General features: G+C 42.4%; 1 protein-coding gene and 2 long non-coding RNA genes across 11 annotated transcripts in view; 2 read left to right on the forward strand and 1 right to left on the reverse strand.

The window, feature by feature from the left end:
• The window catches only part of LOC111252244 (uncharacterized), a 132,994-nt gene that overhangs the window by 32,522 nt on the left and 75,824 nt on the right, over positions 1–24,648 (forward strand). For 7 of the 9 annotated variants that reach the window (XR_015330344.1, XR_015330343.1, XR_015330345.1 and 4 more), the window contains one exon: positions 7,654–7,788. Coding sequence is in view for 6 of the 9 variants with exons in the window: in XM_086993119.1 (XP_086849245.1) it covers positions 7,654–7,788 (135 nt within the window). In the remaining 3 variants the exon portion in view is untranslated. Of the gene's footprint in view, positions 1–2,314; positions 3,223–7,653; positions 7,789–13,637; positions 18,084–24,648 lie in introns of those variants that run through there. The other 2 variants (XM_086993118.1, XM_086993120.1) reach the window with 2 other exon arrangements.
• On the forward strand, positions 18,090–24,332 carry LOC147754819 (uncharacterized). The gene is made up of 3 exons (XR_015330349.1): positions 18,090–20,167; positions 20,713–20,889; positions 24,187–24,332. It is a non-coding gene; the product is annotated as an uncharacterized LOC147754819 (long non-coding RNA).
• LOC147754820 (uncharacterized) lies at positions 23,635–24,396 on the reverse strand. The gene is made up of 2 exons (XR_015330350.1): positions 24,331–24,396; positions 23,635–23,819 (listed from the first exon to the last, which is right to left on the reverse strand). It is a non-coding gene; the product is annotated as an uncharacterized LOC147754820 (long non-coding RNA).

Consider the following 24,648-nt stretch of genomic DNA (forward strand, 5'->3'; position numbering starts at 1 on the left):
GTCAGCTCAAAGCAACCAGCCAGACGCGAATGCATGACCCAATGGTCGACTGTGGTTAACTGTCAAATCGCGCAGAAACAGAATGCAAGCATTGCATGTGTCGGGATGCACGCTACCTGTCGAGGCCCAATAGGCTATAGGAGTAGGAACTTCTTTCTTTGAAATAAAAACGTTACAAAATAAAGCGAAGGCAAAAATAATAATAAGACGCTTGAGACTTCTATATTATGCAGTATATACTGTCACCGCTATCCACGTACTTTGGCAAATGTAAATTGTGTACCCTTCCATTGCTAATTGGTAACAAATTAGGACATCAGGAAATATCGGAACGCATTGCAGCTTTCGGCGGGATTTTCTTAATACCTATTTTAACGAATGTATAAAAGTCTATAATTGTATTGAGCTGCAATGCATAAGTAAAATAATATACATTTATTTTTCAGTCACTTAGCATGGCGGTTAGTGATAAGTCATTTATATTAAATAATAGAAGCCTCAGGGCTCTTATAAAGGTTGTAGCCGGAAGATGAGGTTAAGGAAAACAGTTCACCATTCGTATCACTCAGCCTCTAGTAATACGCACTCTCTACCTATCATGACCAATTTATGACTATATATATAATGTATCTAATTGAAGACAGCTTTTTATTGAGTGTTTTTTGGTACGTACAACCTTTACAGAGCACGAAATCAGGAAGTGATCTTGGTGCTCGATCTGTCCACGCATCTCGACGAAGATGTCAACATCATTCTTGTCATTGTTATTTGTATTAAACGATTTTTATACTTCAATAAGGGATACATATGCTGCGCCTCATGTTATTTTAACAGATTAAGCATTTGCCCGAGTATACGCGGTAGCCTCCGAACATTTAAGAATCTCGGAACGCCTCCATACAGTAGCTCACATGTTGGTGGTCACTTCCCGCTCTCCGCGTTGATGGTTGTCGGTCTGTTTGCTGAACTGTTTTGGACTGCCGAGAGTGCCGTATCTCGTGAACCATGTCACTCTTATGCTCGTGAAGGTGGCCGAGCACAGAGACGTGCGGCAGAGCTACGGCTTGCGGCCCACCGTAGCACTCGAAAGGGTTCCCCGTCGGCCTTTAATCGTCGCAGCGTTAGTTATTACTGCTGATTATCAAGTGGCCCTCACAGTGGTGATGATAGTGCTAGCGGAAGTGGACTAATCTATGCTGGGAAGAAGTGAACTCAATGTTGAGAAAGGTGCCGTTGTGAAAAAGACTGTCAAGTGACTAAACTGAAGCGTGCTAGTAGGCCAGCAAACCAGCGAACCAAGCGCAGGCTAGGGAACGCCCTGGAACACGATACGTCCTTTAGAATCAGTCTGTTCTGTCGTGGCTGTGCTGACTGCGGGCAGTGGCCTGTTTATTGACGGCCACAGAATGTGCGGAGATGGGTCGTGCGTTTGTAGTTTTCTGCCCGCTGTTTCTAGCAGTGTCAATGATGTTGGTCCATCGTCCTGGGGTGGGTTCTACGAGAATATCAGCGAGGGTTTGACCCTTCTTCGTCTCCTTGCGCCGTAGTAGAGTGATGATTGCATTAGTGTAGTAATGCTGTCGAAGGCGGCTACAGATACCACGCTGACGGTGCGAAAGGCACAAAGCTAGGCCGTCTTTGTCTCTGGCTGACAGGAATTGGAACCTGGGACGGAGAAGAGGAACTTTCATACTGTGAGCATTCTAGGCTCTAGAAACTCCTAGCTTCTCAAGCGCGATCAGGTCAATGCAGACATACGCATGACCACTTGCACTTACATAGCTCACAAGCAGCAGGGGCGGCAGTTGTGCATGGGTTCTTCGATGCCCACTATTTGTTATGTTTGCCTTGCTCGCACGCTATGTGGCACTCTGAGAATTTAATGAGAAGTAGCAAGGTTTTCTTCCACATCGGCAGCCACTGGCTTCCAGAGTAACTCACTGCTGAACTCTCGCTTCAAGCGCTATAGTACCAATGTTGTTGTTGTTGTTATTGCCGCAGGCACTGTATGGTCCCATAGCCCCTTGCCCAGGTGGACTGACACGCGACAGCCAGTTTGGTACATTTGCTGTCTATGTAGCATCATCACCTTCGCCATCACCAGGAGCACGAGCACAACCAGTAAGCACAATAGGGGCAGCCGTAACGTCAGTCGCAGCTGTAACCGCAATAGCCCCAGGGAAACGATTTGCCGTTGGAAACAACACACCACCAAGGGACATCAGCGGCAATCGTTAGCGTACGGATCTGAGCTGGATTGGACACCCCAGAGCTTCGTAGACAGAGGCAACTAATGCAGGTGGACGCGTCGCTGACGCGCGCAGATACGCATCGACCCGAACGTTGCCTGACAGTAGTGGATGAAACGTTAGCTAGATTTGTGCTTTTGTGCCTAGTGATTCGGATTTCTATGCTCAGGGCAGCGGTATTAGCCTGTTTGACTAAGGCAGCTTATGTCTAATACATGTATATCATCCAATAATAGACAAAAGGTGACAATCAATTGTTGTTCCACCGAAGTTACCGCTATTAGAGTGGACATCGCTGACCTCAACGATCGCACTAGAGACTAAATTTCACTGGGTGACCTTAATCATACTCCGAACTGTAGTTGGTGACACAGCCGTGGCAAATTATATGTTGGTGTTGATATACCTATGTAATTGTGTACTTTGGATAGTCTGGATTGCGAGTCCTCTTATCAACCACTCTTGTGGAACATGATGTGTTAACATTCTAACGAAACACATCAGTGAGTTTAAATCTTCAGCCCCCAAGACAAAGGCGAAGGTGAAGTAGTGTGACATTTACATGTGCTAGAAAGGAACTCGGACACACATCCAGGGATGCCTGACTTTGCTAAACCTTCGGTCTAAACCTTAATTACCTCTTCTGTTCAAACGACCGAATCGATGCCCTGTAGAAATCCCAATAAAGAGTCGTTACTTCCTGCAAACATCTGCAACAGCTCTCTTCGGTATACATATTTGTCCAGCTTAGTTGACGGGGGTGTGATGGCAACGTTCGGTTGTGCGACCGCCACAATGAAGTTCCTTGTGTCTCTAGTGACCGGAAATGGGGGTAACGTCGGCGAAAACGCCGTTCACACATCTTCGAAAAGCAAAGGAGCGTTAGCCAACGAATGCAGGCTGAAGCAAGCTGACCGAAACAACACAAAGGGAGAAGCTCCCAGACCACTTATCTGGACCCAACAGCCCAAAGGTGCCCATGACAATTCCTCTTTGTCAAGTGTCTTTCAATCAACGTTCTTTATGGCGATGTCGTCTCCTTGAGTGTATGCGGCGTAGTCTTAAATGTGCTCTGAAGTGTATTAGTCCGCTTGATGATAGCGACCACTGAGCAAGATACGAGTTCTAGTACTTGGAACTTCGTTTCATAATCTGTGTGAGAAGTTAGCTAATCCATCTATCCACTTAGTTTGTCCGAACCCATTTTTCTTGTACGTTTCAATCAAGGACTGCTTTCTCCTTAACAAGCGCTTTACATACTACGTAATCTATGTTTGCTTGGTCCGATATAAGCCTGTAAGCACCTAATCTAATTATTATGTTTTGAATTCATATTTTCAATTTTACTCGATCCGAGATTTGATCAAGGGACGAAGCTAATTTAAAAAATAAACTGGCCATATTGAAAGCCGCTTCCTTCGACCGTTCGACCGTTGCAGACAACCGCTAACGGAGAATGCAATATTGGTTTTGAGCGCCCGTGTGACGTTTTCGAAAGCGTTTACATTTAGCAGGTGCTTTTCACTACTTAGCTCTGGCTTCTACTTCTTAGCCCTTTAAGGGCACGTATTATTCACATTAGATAACAAGTGAATCGAGGGGTTGGTGTGCGTTCCGTGTGGGTTACCGTGCGTAGGGACAAATAATAGGGAATTAGCAAACAAAAAAGTGTTATAATGTCATGTATCGTAGACCGTGCAGGAACTAGTTTGCACCCAAGGTTTTCTGATCTAACTTCGGATGTTTAATGCAAGCATTTGTGCGCCTTACCGTCTAAACGTTTAATTGGCTCCTGTTAATATTGCGTAGGACCGTTGTTGCGGTGATCGGAAATGTATCGGGAAGGAAGAAAAATATAAAATAGACTTTACTGCTAGCTGGAAGTGGATGATTTTTTCGTACTATCAAAAATTATAATGTAAACAAAATTTGCGGAATCATTCATAGTTGCGGTAGTATAATCCGGCTGGATAAATTAGGTAGATTTAGATAACGTTAAAAGTGTATTTCCCTATTCATGATTTACATACGTCGTATGATATCTAATTGGTTCTTTAGCTCTTCTAGAAATAAACTGTAGAGTAATACTTTTTCTAGTAAAAATGTCATACATTAAAACTAATTGCTGAATAAAAAAATACATGAAACATTTCGATTATAACTTGGAAATGTCCCAAATGTCACGTTCAGTACTACCGTTAAACACTACTTCAACTAAAACATGGCTCACAAGCAGAATCCGTTAATGGCCAATAAACGGTAAAGATTTTTTCTCTCTGTTCATGATTCCAATGTCTGTAGAATATATTGTCTGTTCTATAAGCGTTAAAAGAGGATTTCCTTTATACATTCTGGAAACATCCGTTTATCGTCTAAATCGATTAGACCGAAGTTATTTAGTAGCAAGTTCACATGCTACAATAAAAAGCATTGCCGGCAATACTGTTCACAATATCTGTGCGTGTTTAGAAATAGCCCAGGAATAACGTGGCCTTTGATTACGGGGGATCGAACTATAGTTGAATCGAGCTCTTTTGAAATTGGGTCGGGTGTCCACAATGCGATTAATTAATTCATATAAAACGAGCTGGCCCACTACCATAAGGGTATATCGTATCTAGCTCGACTGAAACATAGTATTGAGGAATGTATTATAAAATTTCACTTCCTATCAAATCTATGATTGTCGTTTACGGAGGATAATATGCCCTTATTATCCCAACCTATTCATTGGGTATCTCGCCGCAGTTATTCAAAAGCTATAACAGAACCTAAGCTAACGATAGCACGGCCTCTACTGAATGTGCATTCTAGCATTAAATTCATATATGTTATGAGTTAGTGTCTGTTCCAACGGCAGAGTGCTAAGCCCAGAAAATAATTTCAACAAATCCTTTTTTTGGATTAAATTTTCGAGGAAAATAATAGACGAATACCTGGGCATCTGTCGAACCCTTTTAATTACCCTCAGTAAACACTCCAAGATTTACGCTGTAATAACTCAAGTAAATTTATTAGAGCTAGTGGATTTCTGGTAGAATATGTTAAAAACCAAACTACTTTTAGCAATCTGAGGTTTGCCTTAGTTTTAATAAACGAAAATTGATAACCAATTCTCCTTTAAACATCCTTTTTTTTTTTTTTAGATATAACAGAACGTAATCTGCCAAAATAGCCGTGTTATCTCTGCGCCATGTCCGATTCTGAGAGAAGGTTGCTCAGGTCGCGACCCTACCGAAAGGCAGAACATTTTTCACTTGTCCCGTGCTTAGGCAGTGCATGACAATAAGCCGATTTTTCAAAGAGTTCAACGTATAATAAGTTAATGCCAGTAGAGAAAGTTTAAATTAGACTTTCTTTACTGGTCTAGAGAAGATGGTAGAAAATTGATACCCATGATTTGACCAAAAACACAACTCGTACTCCCGTACAAAATGTACTCATGCAAATATAACTCGAAGCGCCGAAACAAAACGGATTTTTTATGCACAACAAGGCACGGTAATACGTACTTTTCTCTTATATAGTATGACATCTTTAGGAATAGCAGAACAGGAAGATAGAAGTCGTTAATGCTGGTTTCCGTGATGTTCGTCTTTAAGTTTAAATAGTGGTTTAAGTAACTTAAACTCCTCTATAATTTCTAAAACAGTGCACAATACGTAAATATTTCTCATTTGAGATTGTGATTTCTTCGTTTTGGCGTTTATTTGTGCGAGGTCTGATATTACCACTTAGTTAGATCGTACAACGCTTAACATAAACTTAGATTCTAGTGTCAAGCACAGAAAATGAACCCTGTGTGCCTATAGCAGGCCATCAGTTTTTAACAGGCAATCTTTCCGTGTGAGCAACGACTATCATCTTGGAGTAAGCTTGTAAGGTTTAGGGACACGGTATTTGACCTTACGTAGTGCCCTGACCGAAATTTCATTGAGTATAAGATGGCATGGTGGCCGGCATGGGGTGTTTTTTCAATTGTACTACAACAATTTCCGGCAATAATGTATTTCATTAGGTGTTAGGTATGGCACTTCCAAATGAGAAAATAGAAACAGGTTGTATAAATAAATAGAATATAAAGTAGATATAGCAAAAAGTTGGGAACTAGATAACAGACCTGATTGACGAGTTTCGTCAGTGAATATTGCAGGCGACAATATTGATACTTCTCCCTGGAGAAACAGTCAGTTTTTGGTGTCCCCTAGGTACGTCTCGCACATGCTGTCCAAAAAAGAAGATCTGCTCACTGCTAATGGCAGCTCCAGGTTTGAGTTTCATTAATGCCCTTCCATCAGAGTGAACGTAATCAGAGTACAGGATTCTTCAATAGGCGCTCTTAATGCCATTAAATATGAATGAAGTATTCAACGCACAAAGGGCTGTTGTAAGCCTGTCTAACGACGAGGGGCTTAAGTGCGGCAGATGTGTAGAGTGTCGAAATTTGCTATACCATAGCCGAACTGCGTTGTAAAATAGCGCTAGTTTAATTTTTCAGTGTCGAAATGAGTGTTTCCTTGTGATGGCTAAGGAGCACGGAAATGATCAGGCAACTATGTCGCCTTATTTAGATACAATGTAATTACAAGTACGGTGGCTATAAGAGAATACGTAAATGGTACCTACTATATTATGGATTTTCTTCAAGTTACGTTTATTCATTCACTTTTTTTTGTCCATCCTATGGTAACAAGTAGAGAATACGACCAATTATGCTATCAAGTTCGATGCTTTTAAGGGTATGAATTTGAAGCGTGTGGATGAAACAATTTAGTTTAGAATGAATGCCTATACTCTGTGTCTATGGAGACCAATCAAATCAAAAGTTCTAGCTATTTTTAGAAAAATACGTGTACGCATAGAGTTAGCGCTCAAAGATCTGAATACTGTCATTCATTCTTTAACAAAATACTGAACAAATATTTTCTTTTCAAGTCCGACTTCAGAGGCTGATCGACCACAAACTTTGGGCGATATTTCTATTAAGCAGCAACGCTCATCTTCATGATGTTACAAATTCAGCAATTCTTTTGAACAGAGCTGCCCTTCAATTCAGTGGGAAAGGTCTTTTAGCCAGGTACTACTTAGCTTATACAGATGGCGCTTTTACCTGAACACGAAAACGACAGATATCACCGTGGAATGTCAATTACGAATCAACCGTATGACTCGAGTTGTGTATTTTGTTACTAAGTGCCAGATTAATAGGTTCCCATAGAAGGTCTATAAAAACCCTTGCGGGGTGAACGCCTTATGTTGCTTGATCGTAACCGAGCCTTTAATGCTCTAGCTTGTATCATGCTGATGTAGATGGCAGCACTGAAGGTCGCGATTAGCTTCAGCGACAGGCAGACTTTATAGGAGGTTTCTAGAAGAAAAGTAATTTCGTTTTACACGATTTCAGATGGGAGAGCATCTTACAAACTGAAAGGAAATACGCGCCGACAAGAACGGACCGTCAGCCAGGAAAATATTTCACACAATAACCACATTAACATTGCCACAAGCCAAAACCAGATTAGGAGCACCGCCTCTCAGAGTAAGTTGTGCTTTATCTACTCGCAGACTGTTACAGTATGTTCTATTTAGTACACAGTTTTTTTTTCAAAACAACTCTTAACAAATAATATAACAGCCTTTTGCTTTCCGTGCGTTCTGAGATCGTTTCGGCCATGCTGCCTCCTTGTCATCTGGTTATTATTATTATGTAATAGCTAGTTGCTTTTTGATGCCAAGGTTCCGTGCATTGTTTGTTACTTTGTGTTTACCTGTTAATCCGTGCGAAAGACCCCTTCATTTTAATGCTGACCGCCTATAGCAGAGAGAGACAAGTTGTATAAACTATGCGAGTAGGTAATAGAAACGCAGGATATCCGAAAGGCTAAGCGATACGTTCGAAACAGTGGCAGAATTACCCTGAGATAATTAACTAATAATAATAATAATAAAAAGAGTGCTACTAATTATAACAACTGTTATTATAACATTTAAATGTATTTCAAATTCGGTAGGGTGTATTTTGGTTCGTTTATATTTGTTAATTCCCTTAATTAAACATTATAAATAAACAAGACATTTCTGATGATATCGATAGTCGCGGAAGCCACCAGCCGTGCAACGATCATGTGGTTTTTTATGAAAAAAAAAAAAAAAAAAAGACGATCTTCCGTTCGTCAACTCATGCGTCTCTCTAGATTTAGTAAGCTACTAACGTTGCTAATATATTAAGGTTACCGATTCATTCTACATTGTTAAATCCTTACGATAAGTGTCGGCCATGCAGCTAATGACGAAGATCCGAATCGACTCCTACTGCCGCCATAGACGGATTCGAAATAACGCACAGCATTTTCGAAAAAAAAAAAAAAAAAAAAAAAAAAAAAATACATTTCTGTTCCACTATTGTCGCGTCACTGGCGTCGTGTATCAGACCCTTAATAATAGAATTTCACTTGTAGGATAATATTGCAACAGCCGTTGTGATGATCGATACTCCTGTTGTGAGATTATCGAGTGCAGATCCTTGTATACTCTCCGTAACAACGGATGGTGGAACGGCTTAGCTAGGGGGCTCCTGTCACGCACTAATTGCTATAAAGGGCTTTTCAATAGATAGATCATGTGCAACAAGCAAAAACATTGTTACTCTATTATTCTACAACAAGTTCTATTTGCTCGAGTACTATTTATGGGCGTCCTGCAATCCGATTATGCTGTGTCCGAAATCAAGGCAGGGTATTCATGCCAACTGCAAGTATAACTTCGTCAGCATGTCACCGAAAAAAAAATTCAAAATCTCCGCTGTAAAACAAATGCAGAAGTGATAAAGAAAAACACCAGAATATTTATTTATTGAATTATTGTTGTTATTGAATACGAAACAGATAATTTGCTTTTTTCTTATGTCGTTATATAGTGAAAATAGAAATATCATCATCATCATCACTATTACAAGTAATAGAGAAAAGTTCTTTGACAAATAGGAAGATCGCAGAACGCAATAGAAGACAACAGCAAGTATTTTATGTATAAAATAGTTGCTGGCGGCTTGGCACTTAAGCTGTTAAACGGCGAGCCAATCTAGCTTTTTACGAACAGCTTCCTGATTAATAACTTCTTTGAACCATTGTCAGAAACAACGACGATCTCCTTCTCTGTTCACCAGCTTGTCTGTTCAACCATTGTTAGAGATCGGAAAATGTCACTCCAATCTCGTTGCTCCAAGCATAACTCTTTTTTTCTGATACAATTTCTGTTTTTATGAATCATTGCTTGAATCGGTGCAAGCCTGTGCTTGTGCCCATTCTGCCCGTATCCGTCCTGGAAGAAAAGAGAACTTCTCGAAACAATGGAAATTGATATTTTCGGTAACTTACGTTTTGAACTTTTACAACGGGACCGAAACTAGGAAAGCATTTTTCACTTAGAAAACAAATTTTCAAACACGAACAAACAAAGTTCAACGGAAAAAAAAAACGCTTTTGCAAATAAGATATAAGATGCTGGAATACTTCGCGAAGCATTGAGCTATTGTTAAACGTTGAAAGGAATCAATACGTAAAGGGTGCGAATTTTCGAAGATGATGTTAGTTAATTGGTGTTCTTTCACACAACTCAGAGATAATGTATACAATATCGAATACAATGCGGGGACAGTCGATTTGTTGAAGTTTGTGTATTAGTTATCATTTGTATTTTTTTTATGTTTGTCTCTTCAGGCACTCAACCAACATGCTGGGTTATTTTATTCACTGTCAACCTACCGTATACGTAAATATTAATATTAGTCGCCCATGTTATTTGCGGCGTATTTAGTACTTTCATACAAACTTTCCTCAATTTAGTGTCGATCTACAGAAATACTTTGCGTCCTTTGCTGTCACAGTTACCCACATCGTTTTATCTACTAACTAGTCACGTTTTTGTCTTCTGATAATAGAGCCTTTTTGAACACAACGTCTCTGGATGGAATAGAAGCACATAATGAGAGCCATATTTCCCTTAATCGATTGATAGTGTTGTACCACAAATCCAGCAAAATGTGCTACAACTACCTGCTCATCTCGCTCTGTCATGATATTCATTATAATAAGGCCTGAGTGATATTGTTTACGTTCAATCAAGCACCACTCAAGAAATGTCTATCTAGCGTAGGCCGACAGACGTGAGTAGACTTTATTTCGCCAACATCATTACGCACTAATCCTCAATACTTCTCTTCCGCGTCGCTCCAACGGTGCCACTCTTCGATTAATAGTACTGCTAATTTTTTGGACGAAATGGCTAGGGGCACCGGGTCATTGAGCCAAGGTAGCCTTCGTTGGGTTTTTTTTACCGGACGAGCTATGTACAGGGCACAAAAGTTCGTTTTATCTCCGCCCATCTTGCAGGCTCAACCTTTAGAAATCTTCTATCTCTGTCAGTCTGATACGGCTAGTTTTGGCAAGTCCTTCTCTTCCTTACTGTGAACTTCCTAGTAAATCTACTTTCTTTATTCTAAATAAAGATGTTTCTTATTAAGCTCCTAATCCCTTGAGTACGAGCAGCCAGGCGATTTTGTCTACACGGGAGCCTTATAGAGGATTCAGCCACTATCAAAAGAAGCTTCTTTTTTCTTTCCTGTGGTTCATAGATGTTAAGATGATCTTCGTTTTCCCTGCTTTAGCAAATGCGTAAGACACGTGTGCCGATTTCTTGACGGCCTAGTCAAGAATGACCCCTCAGCACAGCGCTGCTGGTGAAATTTTGATTTTCTCCCCCTTCACTATGGTCTTCAGCTCCGCATGTTTTTCAGTCAGGGGGACCGTTTTCCATTTGCCCGGTGTTAGCTTACTTCCTGTCTCTTTAAGCCATGTTGCCATCTCTACAAGAGCTCTGTGTACACGTTCATGTAGTTCTTCTGAAGAACGGATTGTGATCCTGGCTGTCAAGCGTTAGCATCGATAAGCTGATTGTGAACTTCCATGTGCCAATGCTCATCAACAATCAAAAGCGATTTCACGGTATGGTTTATTTCTAGCCAATAATGTGAGCAAGCGACACTTGTCTTCACGAGCGGGCGTCGTCCTGGCATCTGTTAAACCGCGTTCGTTCACAACCATACCGTTGTACATCGTTGCACACGGAGGCCTTTGTCACCTTACGTGTGTGCGTTTACACATGTGTTTGTATGCTGTGATAATACATTTCCGAATTGATTTGGCTGAGCCGCAACAGCGAAAACATGTAGAGACACGAAACGGTGGGATGATAGCGTTACACAGTAGACGCAGAGGTTACTGAGCGTGTAACGGAACGCTTGACGTATTATATCCTCTAGCCCTGGCCTAGCTGTTTCGTGTGTTACCAACAACAATATTTTATTCTAATTTATTGTAAATAATGAAGTATACTCTTATTTGCTTTAAACAAACAAGCTGCAACATATTCAGCCTTTGGCTAAGTATACTATTGCACTGAATTTGGTGATCTTTCGAGTTGTCTTGAAACACCATCCATTTTGCAGTACAGAAACGTGTACAGTATACGGCTACTGGGCTGCCTGCATGTACTTGTGCGGAAACGTGGATGGCCAAGCACGGAGTAAATCTCTTTTATCATTGTAGCGTTGCGTTGAAACACGGATGTGTTACACAGGTATGAGAGTTTTACCTAACAAGTATGCTGTTTGATTGAATAAAGAAGATTGGTTTTTGGACTGATGCTATAGACCATGCAGTACTACGTCACACTGTCATCACTGAAAGAGCAACTGAGAAGAGAAAGTTCAGCGGTGTTACTATACGTTTGCGGCCGCGATTAGCTCTGTTGTTTGTGATGGCGCCACTATCGCCTGGGTCCTTACGGGACATCTATTGAGATTGCCGGCTGTTCTTGGGCACGGCGACGCATTCTTCTTGAATAGGTTGGTGTTCCCGCGATGACTTCGGTTACTGTCACCAATGCCAATTGACGATCGATGCGGTCGTCCAAACCGTTATTTAACGTTGCTTTGCGACCGTGTACCGCCTCCACGATTTACAGGCGACGCGCCGTTAGTTCGTTGAACGATACATCGTACTATCCCAAAAACAGTGTTGTTCAATTGGTCGCTTGGTAACCTAATTGATACGGTTTCTCAGTTTCAAGCTTCCGACTGACTCAATTGACTTTGCTCGAGTGATTCGCCGTATCGATGGCTATCCGCGCCAGATGAGTTCCATATCGCCTGGTCTTCAAACAGATTCACCGTACAGCATGAGAACGTTGCTTATCGTACGATCGGTCTCGTTGTGTATGTCCACTCAGCATTCGTATACACGTTTTGTCTTTCGAGGAAGACGATAGCGTTGTTACTTTTTCTTCTTCCTTTTATGATTATTACTACAATTGCTTTTATTCGTAATAGATACTTTTAGAAATGCTGGCCAACTTTTTTGGGTTCCTGATTTAAGTCAGTCGTTGATATAATTTTTTCATTTCATCGCGGTTCGTTCCTATTTTACGTACAGCATTACCGGCAGCACGAATCATTAGCCCAGTCATTAATACCTAATTAGTCCTTGGGCATTACTTTGCAGACTAAAGCGTGTTCCTGTCTAAATGTATAATGAGCGAGCTTTGATCATTTCTCATTTTGTATTTTTCTTATTTTTAAAATCTCGGCCCTCCAGCAAGCGATTCGTTCTGATAAGAACATCTTCGCCGGCTTTCCTAACTAATTATGAGCTATCTGGGATTTCGCAGCTGCTGGGAGGGGGGTTAGAAAAGATAGTCCGACCATCTAGAGCTTTTTTCGAACATATTTTTACATGTCGTTGAATGGCGTGATGACGTATCCGCTGGCCAATTTTTACGGGCTTATGTAAAATTCATAATCTGACAATAGTAGTGGTAGTAGACGCCTTCATCTTCAAACTATATACGTGTAATTGATTCGTCCAACTAGATGAAAACGTCTGTAAACCTATTTCCAGTTTTGAATAATTGCGTTTAAGCTGGAAAATATCTTATTTATTTAGTAAGGCGTAAAGCATAATCTAACGTTCTAGTAGTTTTTCCGATTTTTTTTTTGTCTTTTGTTGGGTCCTAATACGGATTGGCATTGTCCGACGTGCTACTCCGTTTTTCATGCATTAACTTTTTTTTTTGACTTTTGGTTTATCCCTCAAATATACAGACAACGTTCGAATCTGTTTGAATTTTCGCGCGTTTTAACTTGTGTTTCCCTACCTTTTTTACCCTATAGCGACTGCTAATAGAGTCGGAAGTTGACGGTTGTAACGTCGCCGTTCGGCCTGCCTCGTTAGTGATGCTGGCGGACGCCTGTCTACCAACAGCGCTGGTTAGTTTCACGCTTCAGCTATTGACTTTATACCCTGTTGTGGCCCATGCACGTCTGCCTTCAGTGATGACCCATTTCTCGAGGATATTTTTACCTACAGCGGAGCGTAACCCGTACCTGGGATTGATTTTGCAAGACCCGAGAAAGATAGAGGAATCATTTAAACAGATCGGCCTAAACTCTGCATTTAGGTTGAGTGTGAATACTGTGCAACATAAAAGCCACTCGAGTGTTCTTTTCTTACTTTGTCCTATTCCAGAATTTAGCATACATTGATTATGTGATGTTGATGGACCTAGTGTATTGAAGTCGGTGTAATTTAAAAGTTTGCCATAATCCACTTTGATATAAATTTACGAAGAATTACGCAGTCCTTAACTATTGATATGTGCCATTGAGAAGTGATGTGTAGCCATGTTGAGAAATGTGGTAGTTTTCTCTACATAGTAGGTTTTTAAGCGAACTTGGCTTGATCCCCGAAATCTTTTAGACTGACTGCCTGCGATAGGAGAAGGTCTCGTCTAGGCGCAATGATTATATAGCGTCCTAGATTTTTCTCGCGAACTGACTGGCTGCCGACTTAGGCTTCATTGGTAGAACCACTTTTATAAATCGAAGCAATTTCGTTGCCCAATAGACATAGTTATAGTCCCCTATACCTATTCGTATTTTCCCCATAGGACTCAGGCACATCGACTTCTCTGTTTAATAAGTATTTCATAGCAGCATAGTGTATATACATCCGTGTCATCATATGTACATCATACTCATCTAAAGATATTTTCTGTTGATGCCCCAAAAACGTGTATAATCGCAGTTCTTGACAACATGCGTACCCAGCAATCTACCTTCACGATGAACACAAACGTACAATGAAGCTACTTTAAAGAATCACTAATCAAGTCAATATGGCTAAGACCGGTAGGCAAAATTCAGATAGTCCGCAATAACAACAGATATTTCCAATAAGTAATTGCCATTGTAACGTACCTAGTTCTGCCAAAATCGTTTCTGCAACAGGCTCCAGTGTGTTGACATTTATCTTTGATATGAATTGGGAGTGAGTTGAGCAGAAAACTTTCCAGGATCCAGATTAGACCCTCATATTGTATCAGACGCATTCGAATCCCAATGTTCAAAGTAATAACAAAATTAAACCAGGAGGGTGCCAGCGTGAGTCCGGTTGTACTGATAATATAACAAATTTTACGTAGACTGCTAATAGTACCAGAACGTTTCAGTCGCATCCAAGTAATCCATATACGTTTATAAGAAATTTACGTTAAAATCAATAACTTAAGGTATTCTCGCTATCCTAGGATCTACTGCCCATATTCAATATTTCCTGGGTACCAAGCAACACCTGCCCTGATTGTGTCATCACTAAAGGTATACTCATGCCATTCATTAGACAAGGGTGCTAGGCCTTGTCATATTGTCTATTTAACAGGCTGCGGTATTCATTGGGTCATAAAGAATATTCGTTTGCAAAACTTATTGTCAGGCTTACATCGTAGCCTTATAGCAAAGCTGCTTACTGTTCTACGCAGGTCAGGACCTTCGAGCGAGGAGACCGACCCAGTTTTATTGTTTGTCCAAAAATGACGACCGCTGTGATCGTTATCATTCTGAAAATAAGGTGACAATATAGCCCGTACTGTCGTTGCTATCGATAGCATTATCAGCCAAAATTCGTCATAGGTTTTGCGTCCACTACAAGGCAAGCTGTTTCCTGTCTAATATATCTTTAAGCTACTTGATGTCACACCTCAGAAAATCTAGCCCTACCGCAGTTGTTACCAAACGGTAGCTTGTTATAAGTGGTATATAACGACGGGTTTACAGATACCCAAACACCTACTGAAAAGCCTACAGAATTAGACAACAGATCGTGAAGACTGTGACCGGGGCAGGAAAATGCGTTTTCCTCTGGTTCTGATATCTTGATCTGCGCGCTGAAGGCTGAATTTTACGTGACGCTAACTGCAATCGACCGAATAATTTCGAAAAGTTTCCGTGTAGGTCTTATTCAATTAGAATTGGATAAAGCTTTTCCGACACCGATAAAGTTAGAGACCTGACCTGTGTCAAGAACAGACCCGTAGGCCGTCTTTAGTAATTTACCAACGAAAAGCTGAACATTTTCGTGCTAACGTTTGATAACAATGACGCTCACTAGCTTTTTCCCATAATCGAGGATATGTGCTCCATAGTGAATAAAGCCAAACAGACAATGTTCGACCGAGGAAAGTAGACATCATGCTAGCGTTCTTTTTTTTTAAAGACGATACCGTAAAAATTTTATTTGCATATTCTGCACGCTATTCTGTAACCGCGGATGGACACTGCGCCATACGGTAGACCGGGCATTTTTACAGTCAGATAGTACTCTCGCTCGTAGAAGCGACTTAACGCATATCTCTTTGGCTGAGCGTATAAGCACGTTCCACAATCAGGATCTGTGACCGCTTTTCAGCGCGAATTTCAATCCGGCAGAAAACTATTATGTGTGGAGCACAAAACGTCTAGAGTCTAGAAGCATTGGATATGTCGGCGTCAACGTGCCAATTGAAAAAGTCTTTGGGATAATAAAAGTTTTAAATTGAACATTCGAGTGATTTGGACGGCTTTTAACTTGCAGGCGCAATCAGCTGAACGAAGCTTTGATTGAATCGGCGCTGCCATCAGCGATGCCACCGACAATCGATGTAACAAATGTCATCTGGTCACCTGTTTTCATTTAGATAAAGTTCCAACTTGAACGTACCCGTATATGGCTTCGCAAATGCCAGGAGGAGATCGAACAAATACTTAGTTGCACTTCCTGTTATTCAAGCGACTGCACGATAACGTGGACGTTCATTCCATGACCTTACTAGTGCAATCGGCGTGAGCTAGCAATGCATGATCGTACACAATAGACACTATCGTTTCGTCTTCGATCGCAATAAAAGTAAATAGAGAGGAGATCGATTTTGCGTCAGTAATTTCCCGTCAAGTAAAACCCGGAGCTGTCTTCAATGCTGGCCATTCGCCATGAGGTTCGTTACCCACGCAAGCAGGCACTTGTCGCATATTACAGGTTACTGATTGTCGACAAAAGCTTTTTTCCATGCCAAATACAACGATGTTCTTTCATCGCTGATACTATTCAATAACGGGCAAAGGAACTAAGTGTACCGCGTGCGAAGCAACGGAAATCCGCTGACGCATCTTCGCGCAGTGCTATCATCAATCGCAGGCTGTCCAAACATCTGGATCAATCATGGCTTATTGCTCTGTTTAATTCACTCTGCCGTCGCATAAAACAATGCTGTTGCAATAGCAGAAGTAGCAACGACAGACTGGTTCTGAAGGCGCGCGTATGTGTGGGACGGCGACTGATTTCCGCTGACCGATGCTGATATACATCGAGGAGAACTTGCAAGTATAGGCTACAGTAGGCATGTGAAAGTGACGTATCGTATCATCAGCTGTGCTCTTAACAACACTGCAACAGGCGCTACTGAGCAAGCGCCGTTAGTGCCGCTGGCTCGCTTAGTGGATTCCTCCTGTATCCGCCAACGCTGCCATTGCTTTTCTAGTTTTACCGGCGATGGCACTCAATGTACCATTGTCGGCTAGTAGCGTCTTCCTGCTGGTACTGCGCTCGTCTAATGGCAGCGAGCCTCAACAAGCACTCAGTGGCGCCGTCTGGCGGCGAGTCAGCCTCCATCTGGTGTTGTTGTCGCCGTCGTCCTTTCCCCCTTCCTCGATGGCGGCGGTGGCGGCGGCGGCGGCGGCGGCCTTCCACCAGCAACGCAACAGACCAACTAGCCGTTCGACGGCGACAGCCAGTGACGGACGACTCACCAGCGACAAGCCGCAGGCGACTAAACAAGCGAACGCTGGTCGACCGAGGGAAGACTCACAAACAGTCAACCAGCAGAATCGAGTGAGCGAGATACACGCTGCAGAATACAACACCAGCGAAGCTAGGAGAAAACAAGCTAAGCCAGCAACAGCAGTAGACAGGCACTGGCACCAGCGGCGGGAGAGACTGCCACAGCAAAAGCAACAACGAGCCTTTGGGACGATCGCGCTGCGTCAACAGTGAGCACCAGTAACAAACTGTAGATGTTTCGGGTTTACGATTGCTGCTGCGGTTCGTCTACGGACAGCGAGCGCTCTTCCACGGCACACTGGCTGGCTGGCTAGCTAGCTAGCTAACTTTGCTATGCCTCAATAAAAAGTGTAGCTAGCCATTCGTAAACTCAGTCTAGTAGCTAAATAGCGAGCGCGATACACAAGCCGGCGACCAGACGGCAATTGCTGTTGATATCCAGTTCAGTCTTGTTGCAATTGGCCATCTATCGAGAAGGAGACAGAGCTTTGTTCAGTGCTTTGCGCCCATCCGCTTCATAGCCACAACCGCAAACGTCGCCGCATTCTCATCGCGTCGCCGCGTTTTCATCGGCCCCACACAACACTGGCCATGCTGTTGTCGTTGCCAACAATAGCGTTACTGGCAGGTAGGTTTTTATAGCTGGACAGCTGAACGAGAACAGTGCTTAGTGATTCAGGTATACTTCGGATGGTAGAGAGCTGTTTCGGAAAGAAGCTGGCTGGCAACGGATGGTATTAGTTACAGAAGCAGTTGAGTGAGGCAGTGTGGTGTGAAAGGTACACATATTGGCGACGATAAACGTTCGACGGCGGACGGCGAGCGTCGACGGGCCGGACCAGAACAAATATGGCTAAACCGGCTGCTATTCGAAAACTGTGGAGTCGCTAACAGTCCACGATCTCTAATCTACAGGTCGATTGTCGTTTAGTTTACATTGAAGGCCGAGAGAACAGGATCCGCTTCAGGGTCAGGCGAACGGACCTTTTGCGCTGACAATAATTGCCGACCACATTATAATATCAGTAGAAACAAACGTGTTTATATACGTGAACGACCATTTTAGGTAGCAAAACAGTAATAATAAGAATTATTATCGGAGCAACAGTAGCACAGGGAGAAGAACGCAGCACGCACGAGCAGTGATGGTAACAAGAGTGCTCCACGCTGGGCTAAAGACGCTGCATGCACCTGAAGAAATGCGCCTAGAAGAGCTCACTGCAAAATAAGCAGTACACTATTTGTTTCAACAGAACGAAACCAACGAATAGGGTATGTGCATCACGTATCTTGTCCCCACATTCTATCTGGGCGTGTGCTCCTCTGGGCTCAGCTGCTAGATGGGTCGAACGGCAGCGTGGCCAGCCGAAATCTGATAGATGTATAAAGAGAAAGCTTTGGTGATAATGTGCTCGACAAGGATTCGTGTCACCAATTGGCCATCTATCTGCCACTGAATCAGTTGCTCAATGAATGTCAAGCGCCACTCTCTCAACAAGATAACTGCCGGTGCTAGACATTGCAGCTCTAACGGATTACGTGTTACGTGCAGCCGCTCCGTTGTGGATCGTAATATAGTAGGTGCCGTCTCGCCATCATTTGACGAACGCTCAGCGTCCACGAGAGGTTTAGACCACTCGAATCAAACTGAAATTTTTGTTTGCCAAGGTCGCTGGTCTTGCCCGTCACCTGAGCTTGTGTTTAGCTTTTGTAGCAGGCCGGATAGGCTGATTGGCCTATGTTAATGCTGCAATAATCTGTTATTAATAAAACGCACTGTTGCTGCCGACTATCACAGTTCTTTGAGTGGTCTCGTGACCTCGTCTGCTATGTGGCATGGTACTAATGGGTTTACTGCGAGCAAAGTTTCTCTAGTTTTTCGCTTCGTATAGGTCTGGTGTAGATGTGGTCCTCAAGGGATGCAGCGATACCAAACAGGACGAAGCAAGACCTGCTGCAGGAAGAGTAGGACGCACGGACGGACGTCCAGAGCTCGAACAACCACTTTGTCGCCGTAGCTCCTCCGCGAATCGAGGAGCACGAAGCAGACAACGTACTCAGATACTCATATTTTAAACCGTGCATAACACCTGCCAGTACAAGTATATGGAGAGCAGTTTCCGCCATCGCACGACGAATTATCGCATAGCTTCGTTAGCTCCAACCAGTTGTGGCCTATCGTAGGCGTCGATGTATACTCATGGACTGCCCTGTTAATCCGATATTCTTTTTACCTGTTAACTTCGTCGCTTTGAAGCAGAAGTCGAGATTCGGCAACTTTGTTTGTTATTCGGTTATTCTCGGCGTATGACGAGTGATAATCACAGTGCGTGCAGAAACAAGGCGAAACAATACTCATTGGTGATGAGCTTTACCGTCATGTTTGTGTGAGGGTGTACAGAGTGCATCTTGGAATTATATCGTCGTTAGCTGTTACAGTACATTGTATATTGTCATCCGTCGACAATAATACACCGCCGAATAGATTAGTCAGTTTATCTGGAGTAAAAGATCGGTATAGCAGAGTAAGGAAAGAAATCGAGAGCATCTGTGAGTTGTGTGTACTTCCGTCGTTTGCCGCTCTCTGGAATTGAAAGTGGCGTGAATAGGTGATCACGCGAAACGTATATAGATCAGCTGGTAGCTGCAACTATCTAAAAACCAGAGGCTGTTAGCACCCCTCCCCCCCCCCACGGGTATCGAGAGACTGAGGTAGGTCATTCTCACGAGTCAATGTCTAGCGCTTTTGTTCCGTAGAGCTCGTCGTGATAGTGGCAGCAGCAAGCCCCGACCTTACCATCCGTTAAACACACACATCGGACATGAATAGTGTGTATTTTCGTTTATTCGATAATGGCTCCTTCTGGTCATCGAGACTACTCTCATACTAGCATTTCTATTATTACCGACTCAATGGAATGACTAAGTCTTGCGCCTATCATGTTATATAAGGAACTTCCAATGCACGCCCGATATAGAATAAATACTATTCTCTACATAAGCTTTTTTCTTGAAGCCCAAACCCTGCTGTCAATATTTGTCACCTGCGGAGTGTACTGTCCATTGCAGTTATTTTTTCTACTTGTCCTTTTTTCATTGATTCGCTACCCTTCTTCGACGCTGTCATTATTTAGATCTATTGTTTCCAATTCCCGCGATTGTGGAGTTGCTGTTGACGTAAAATTCGCTTTTATCTCTTATATGAGATATATTAACATAGCGCTGCATTTTTGCTGATGTTGCTCTTACTTCAGCAGCTTCTGTTTTCTGGGTTTTCGGGCCCAGTCCCCCCTCTCCCTTGCTCTCCTTCAAAACGTTCTATGCTCATCGATCAATCGTCTACGGCATAGTGACGCCACAGAATTAGCCGCGGAAGATACCCGCAAGAAGTCAAAGAAAATGAGTCTGGGCGTGGAGAAGCCTCCGCAGAAAAGGTTTGATAACACTAACGAAATGCCGAAAAAAGTCGTCTGTGTTTTTGCAGTGAGAATTCTTCTTTTGTGTGATTTGCACACAAGAAGCTGGTTCTAATTTCGTTAACAGTGTGTGCGATGGATGTGTTGTTTGCGGAATGGTCGGTCGGCTGACGGCTCAGTTGGCTGACGCGGTCCATATGGCGGACTGCAAGAGTTGCTAGTATCACTGCGAGTCCATTTGCGTCTATTAACGACCAAATCGAATCGATCAAAGTAGGATTTAGTTAGAGCGTATACATATATTTCTACAGCCGAACCGCGCACCACAAAAGTCGATGTTTTCGCCTTGTGTTTCCCTCTCAATTATACATATATATTCGTACGAACTGTCGTATAAGAAATTCGTATATCAGCTCAATTATAAATCACATACTAGAATTAGCTAACGTTCTATAGTTGTGCGAGTTTTCGTAGGTTGGCAATCTGGCGATCAACGGCACTGGATTGACAATCGTACGGATCGCTACCATTACGCGAATGTTAGGGCCGACTTAACATTGTAGATAGATTCGAACACATGACAGATCGACGGTTGTGGTGCGTGGTAAGGTGCTAGTGCTGGAGATGGTGGGTCTTGAAGTGCGTCCCAGTTCAGCGGGGTAAGCTCAACGTGCTAGACGCAAGAACTTGTCTGTACACACTGTGGGTGGGACGTGTCGATAACAGCAACAAAAACGCTGTCATAATTAGCGTACGGCGGTCATACGATTTATTAAACGAATCGATGCTGTTGCCTAATCTGATACACCAACTAACGCTAGCTATACGTGACAGTATACGTGCAAAGGCCCTGTGAGAACGATTGCTTCCGTTGGCAGAGTACATGAGTTGTCGGACGTCCGCTACATACAAATTTCATAGTTATTCTATCTATGATTTTTACAAGAATACACATAAAATAGAAGTACATACATAAATCAGCCAGTTGCTAGCTGCACAGTTTTCGCTTTAGATACGATTCTATCAGTATTTACACAATATCACACATGTGCATGAACGAGCTCAGCCGCGAAGTAACTGTTCTTGTGTTATCGTCTTTGTGAGCTACAGGGTCTCACAGTAGAGCTAATAGTATGCAGCGCTAAAATATCGCTACGGATCCATTCCGCAGCTGGTACCAAACTGTAAAATGAACAAGTCAAGTCCCAAACGCTCTTCACCAACGAAGCACGAGGCCAAAATCGACGATCTGGTGTCTTCCAGCAAAAAGGAATCGAACTTTTCGAATGATCTCAGGAGGTCATTTGACGTCACCGCCGGCACCGAGTCAACGGGAAATTTTCTAGAAAGGCTCGAATGTCTACTGTATATATCGCATGTGGCAGGTTCCTCTTACCCGAAACATCAGTGGGGGTTTTATGCTAGCTGATGACATAAATGACGTTTGTTGGCTATCGGCTTCGATGCTCTGCCCGCAATGTCGTCCGCACAATCGATGTTGCTACCATAAAGTTATGTCGGTTGGCCCTCAAATGTTCTTCACCTTCGGCTTACTCCTCTATGTGTGAAGGGCAGTTCTTCAATGATGAACCTCGATATCGAATCAACGTTCGGTACCAATAAAAATCCGTTTTTTTCGTCCCTTTCCTTCGCCTTCGTGTGTTCATCATTCTGCTGCCGTAACGGTGCTGGATACATAAAGAACGCTACGGAACAAGCTACCGATGGCGACAAATCAATAGCACAACATTGGACAGCAGAAGAGCGAAGCAGCAACACAAGATGATACATGCGATGATTTTGTGACGAATGAAAGGAAGGACGACTAAACGTAAATACGTTGGATTGCCCGACGTTGACGGGGGTCACTATCCCTGGCATCTGCTTTTCGCCAGTGTTGTAGGAACTGCAACATTTACCTTCATTATGCTATAACAGATTCCATATCTGTGCTGATGGATGGAATTGATCAATCTTTCGAATTTGGCTAAAATACACGACGGAAAAGAATCTGCATAGTCTAACCTAAAATATTGCTAGCCTTTTTAGGTTAGAGTATGCCTAAACTGCACACTGACAAAACAAAGGATAAGTGAGGTGAACTGATAACAAGCTACTCATTAAACTAGTTTAAATAGTTATGAGACAACTTACGTAGACTAAATTCACTATTTTGTTAAAATGAAAGTAACTGAACGTTAGTTAGAATATAATGCTCAGGTAATTCCGCATGTTATTTGCTATTCAAATAGAATGTGCCGTTTGATAGAAGTTCCAGCGCGAACGTTTGAAGCGGAACGGCGTCCTAATTCGGCCATCATCACACGGCCGGTCATTATTTCTGTTTTACCGAGGTCTTCAACAGGAAGGAGCTGTCACTATACAACACAGATGGTAACCAATACCAGCGGTCTTACATTCGCCCACAGTTCCCACTTACATGGAAGATCTCGTTTTTTTATGTGCGCTGGGTTACTTTATTAGCAATTGGACATCTGCTTTCTCCCGGGTCTTCACTTTGTTCTTGTAACTTCATCGCCCGCCGGTCGGCGTTTGTGTTGTTCCGTCTAGAAGTAATAATAATTCACACCTCGGTCATGGGGGCGCTCTAGAGGTCTAGTATGGATCCGAAAACGAGTTAAAGAATCTATTGTCTTTTTTCGGATTCGGATTTTGCAGAATTGCTTAGAAGCTGACGTAATCCGCTTGAAGTTTCTTTTTTAATATTTGAAGGAGGCTATTCAGAAATCATAAGTCAGTCGAGAGAGTGTATAAAAAATTCGAAATTTTATTTCTCCGATGAGAGTTATACGAAGTCTAATAGGCCATTGGTGGCATGGCAGTTCTTAGGTGTCTGTTATGTTTACTTGGACGTCGAAACGCGACTGGTTCCGAAGCAGAACGGCTATAGCTCTTGTGAAGCAAATCTTCTAGCTCGCCTTTCTAGCCTGAAACAAAAAATGACCGAAAATTTTTACTTTAGGGTAGTCAACGCATGGATTTTTAGCCCGAAATGCTCCGATTTTTCCATCGTCAGCATTTTTATTGTTCATATATGTAAAATGCCGTCTAATCGGTAAAACGCGATCTGCTATTTCATATTACAGACCGTCGAATCATATAAAACAACAATACAGTGAGCAGAATGGAAGCAATGGCCAATATAAGAATAAAGTTAGAATGATTTGAAATCGCTTATTAGTAGACATTAAGGAAAATCGAACGGCTTTAGAAATTTTGAAAGGGTTCTTAATTATAAAGCGGATGCTAAACTAATTCATATCTTAACTTGTCTATTCTTTGAGTCAATATTAGGAATTGTGTTTTGGTTTGCTGCTAATAACTGCTCTGAAGTCCTAGGATCAAAGGCCTCAATCAAGTTTGTCATTGGCAATGGCCGCAGTTGTTTTGAGCAAAACAAGGACAAGTGCCCTTCCCGAATATAATACAGGAGCTTACTGTTATTCGATGCTTGTTAAGCTAAGTGATGCTGGAAGACTCCTTACTTCTAAAGCAACTTCTGACACTGATACAAGACAGTCCCATCAAACAGCAGAACGGCATGGAAGTCAGTCTTTCGAGTTCAATCTGGAGGGTCGTCTAAATTGGTAATTACTGCAACGGAAATTGTTGTTAGATAATCACAAGTGTGTAACTTGTCCAAAGCACAATTAGTTCTCCTTTCGTCCGAGACGACAATGTAAGGCCTATGCCACTTCACCTAAAAAATCATCTCTTGATTTCAACGATGTAACAACGTATCGACCGAAATAAATG

This window comes from Varroa destructor, unplaced genomic scaffold (assembly GCF_002443255.2).
Source record: "Varroa destructor unplaced genomic scaffold, Vdes_3.0 BEIS01000006.1, whole genome shotgun sequence".
NCBI classification, from domain to species: domain Eukaryota; kingdom Metazoa; phylum Arthropoda; class Arachnida; order Mesostigmata; family Varroidae; genus Varroa; species Varroa destructor.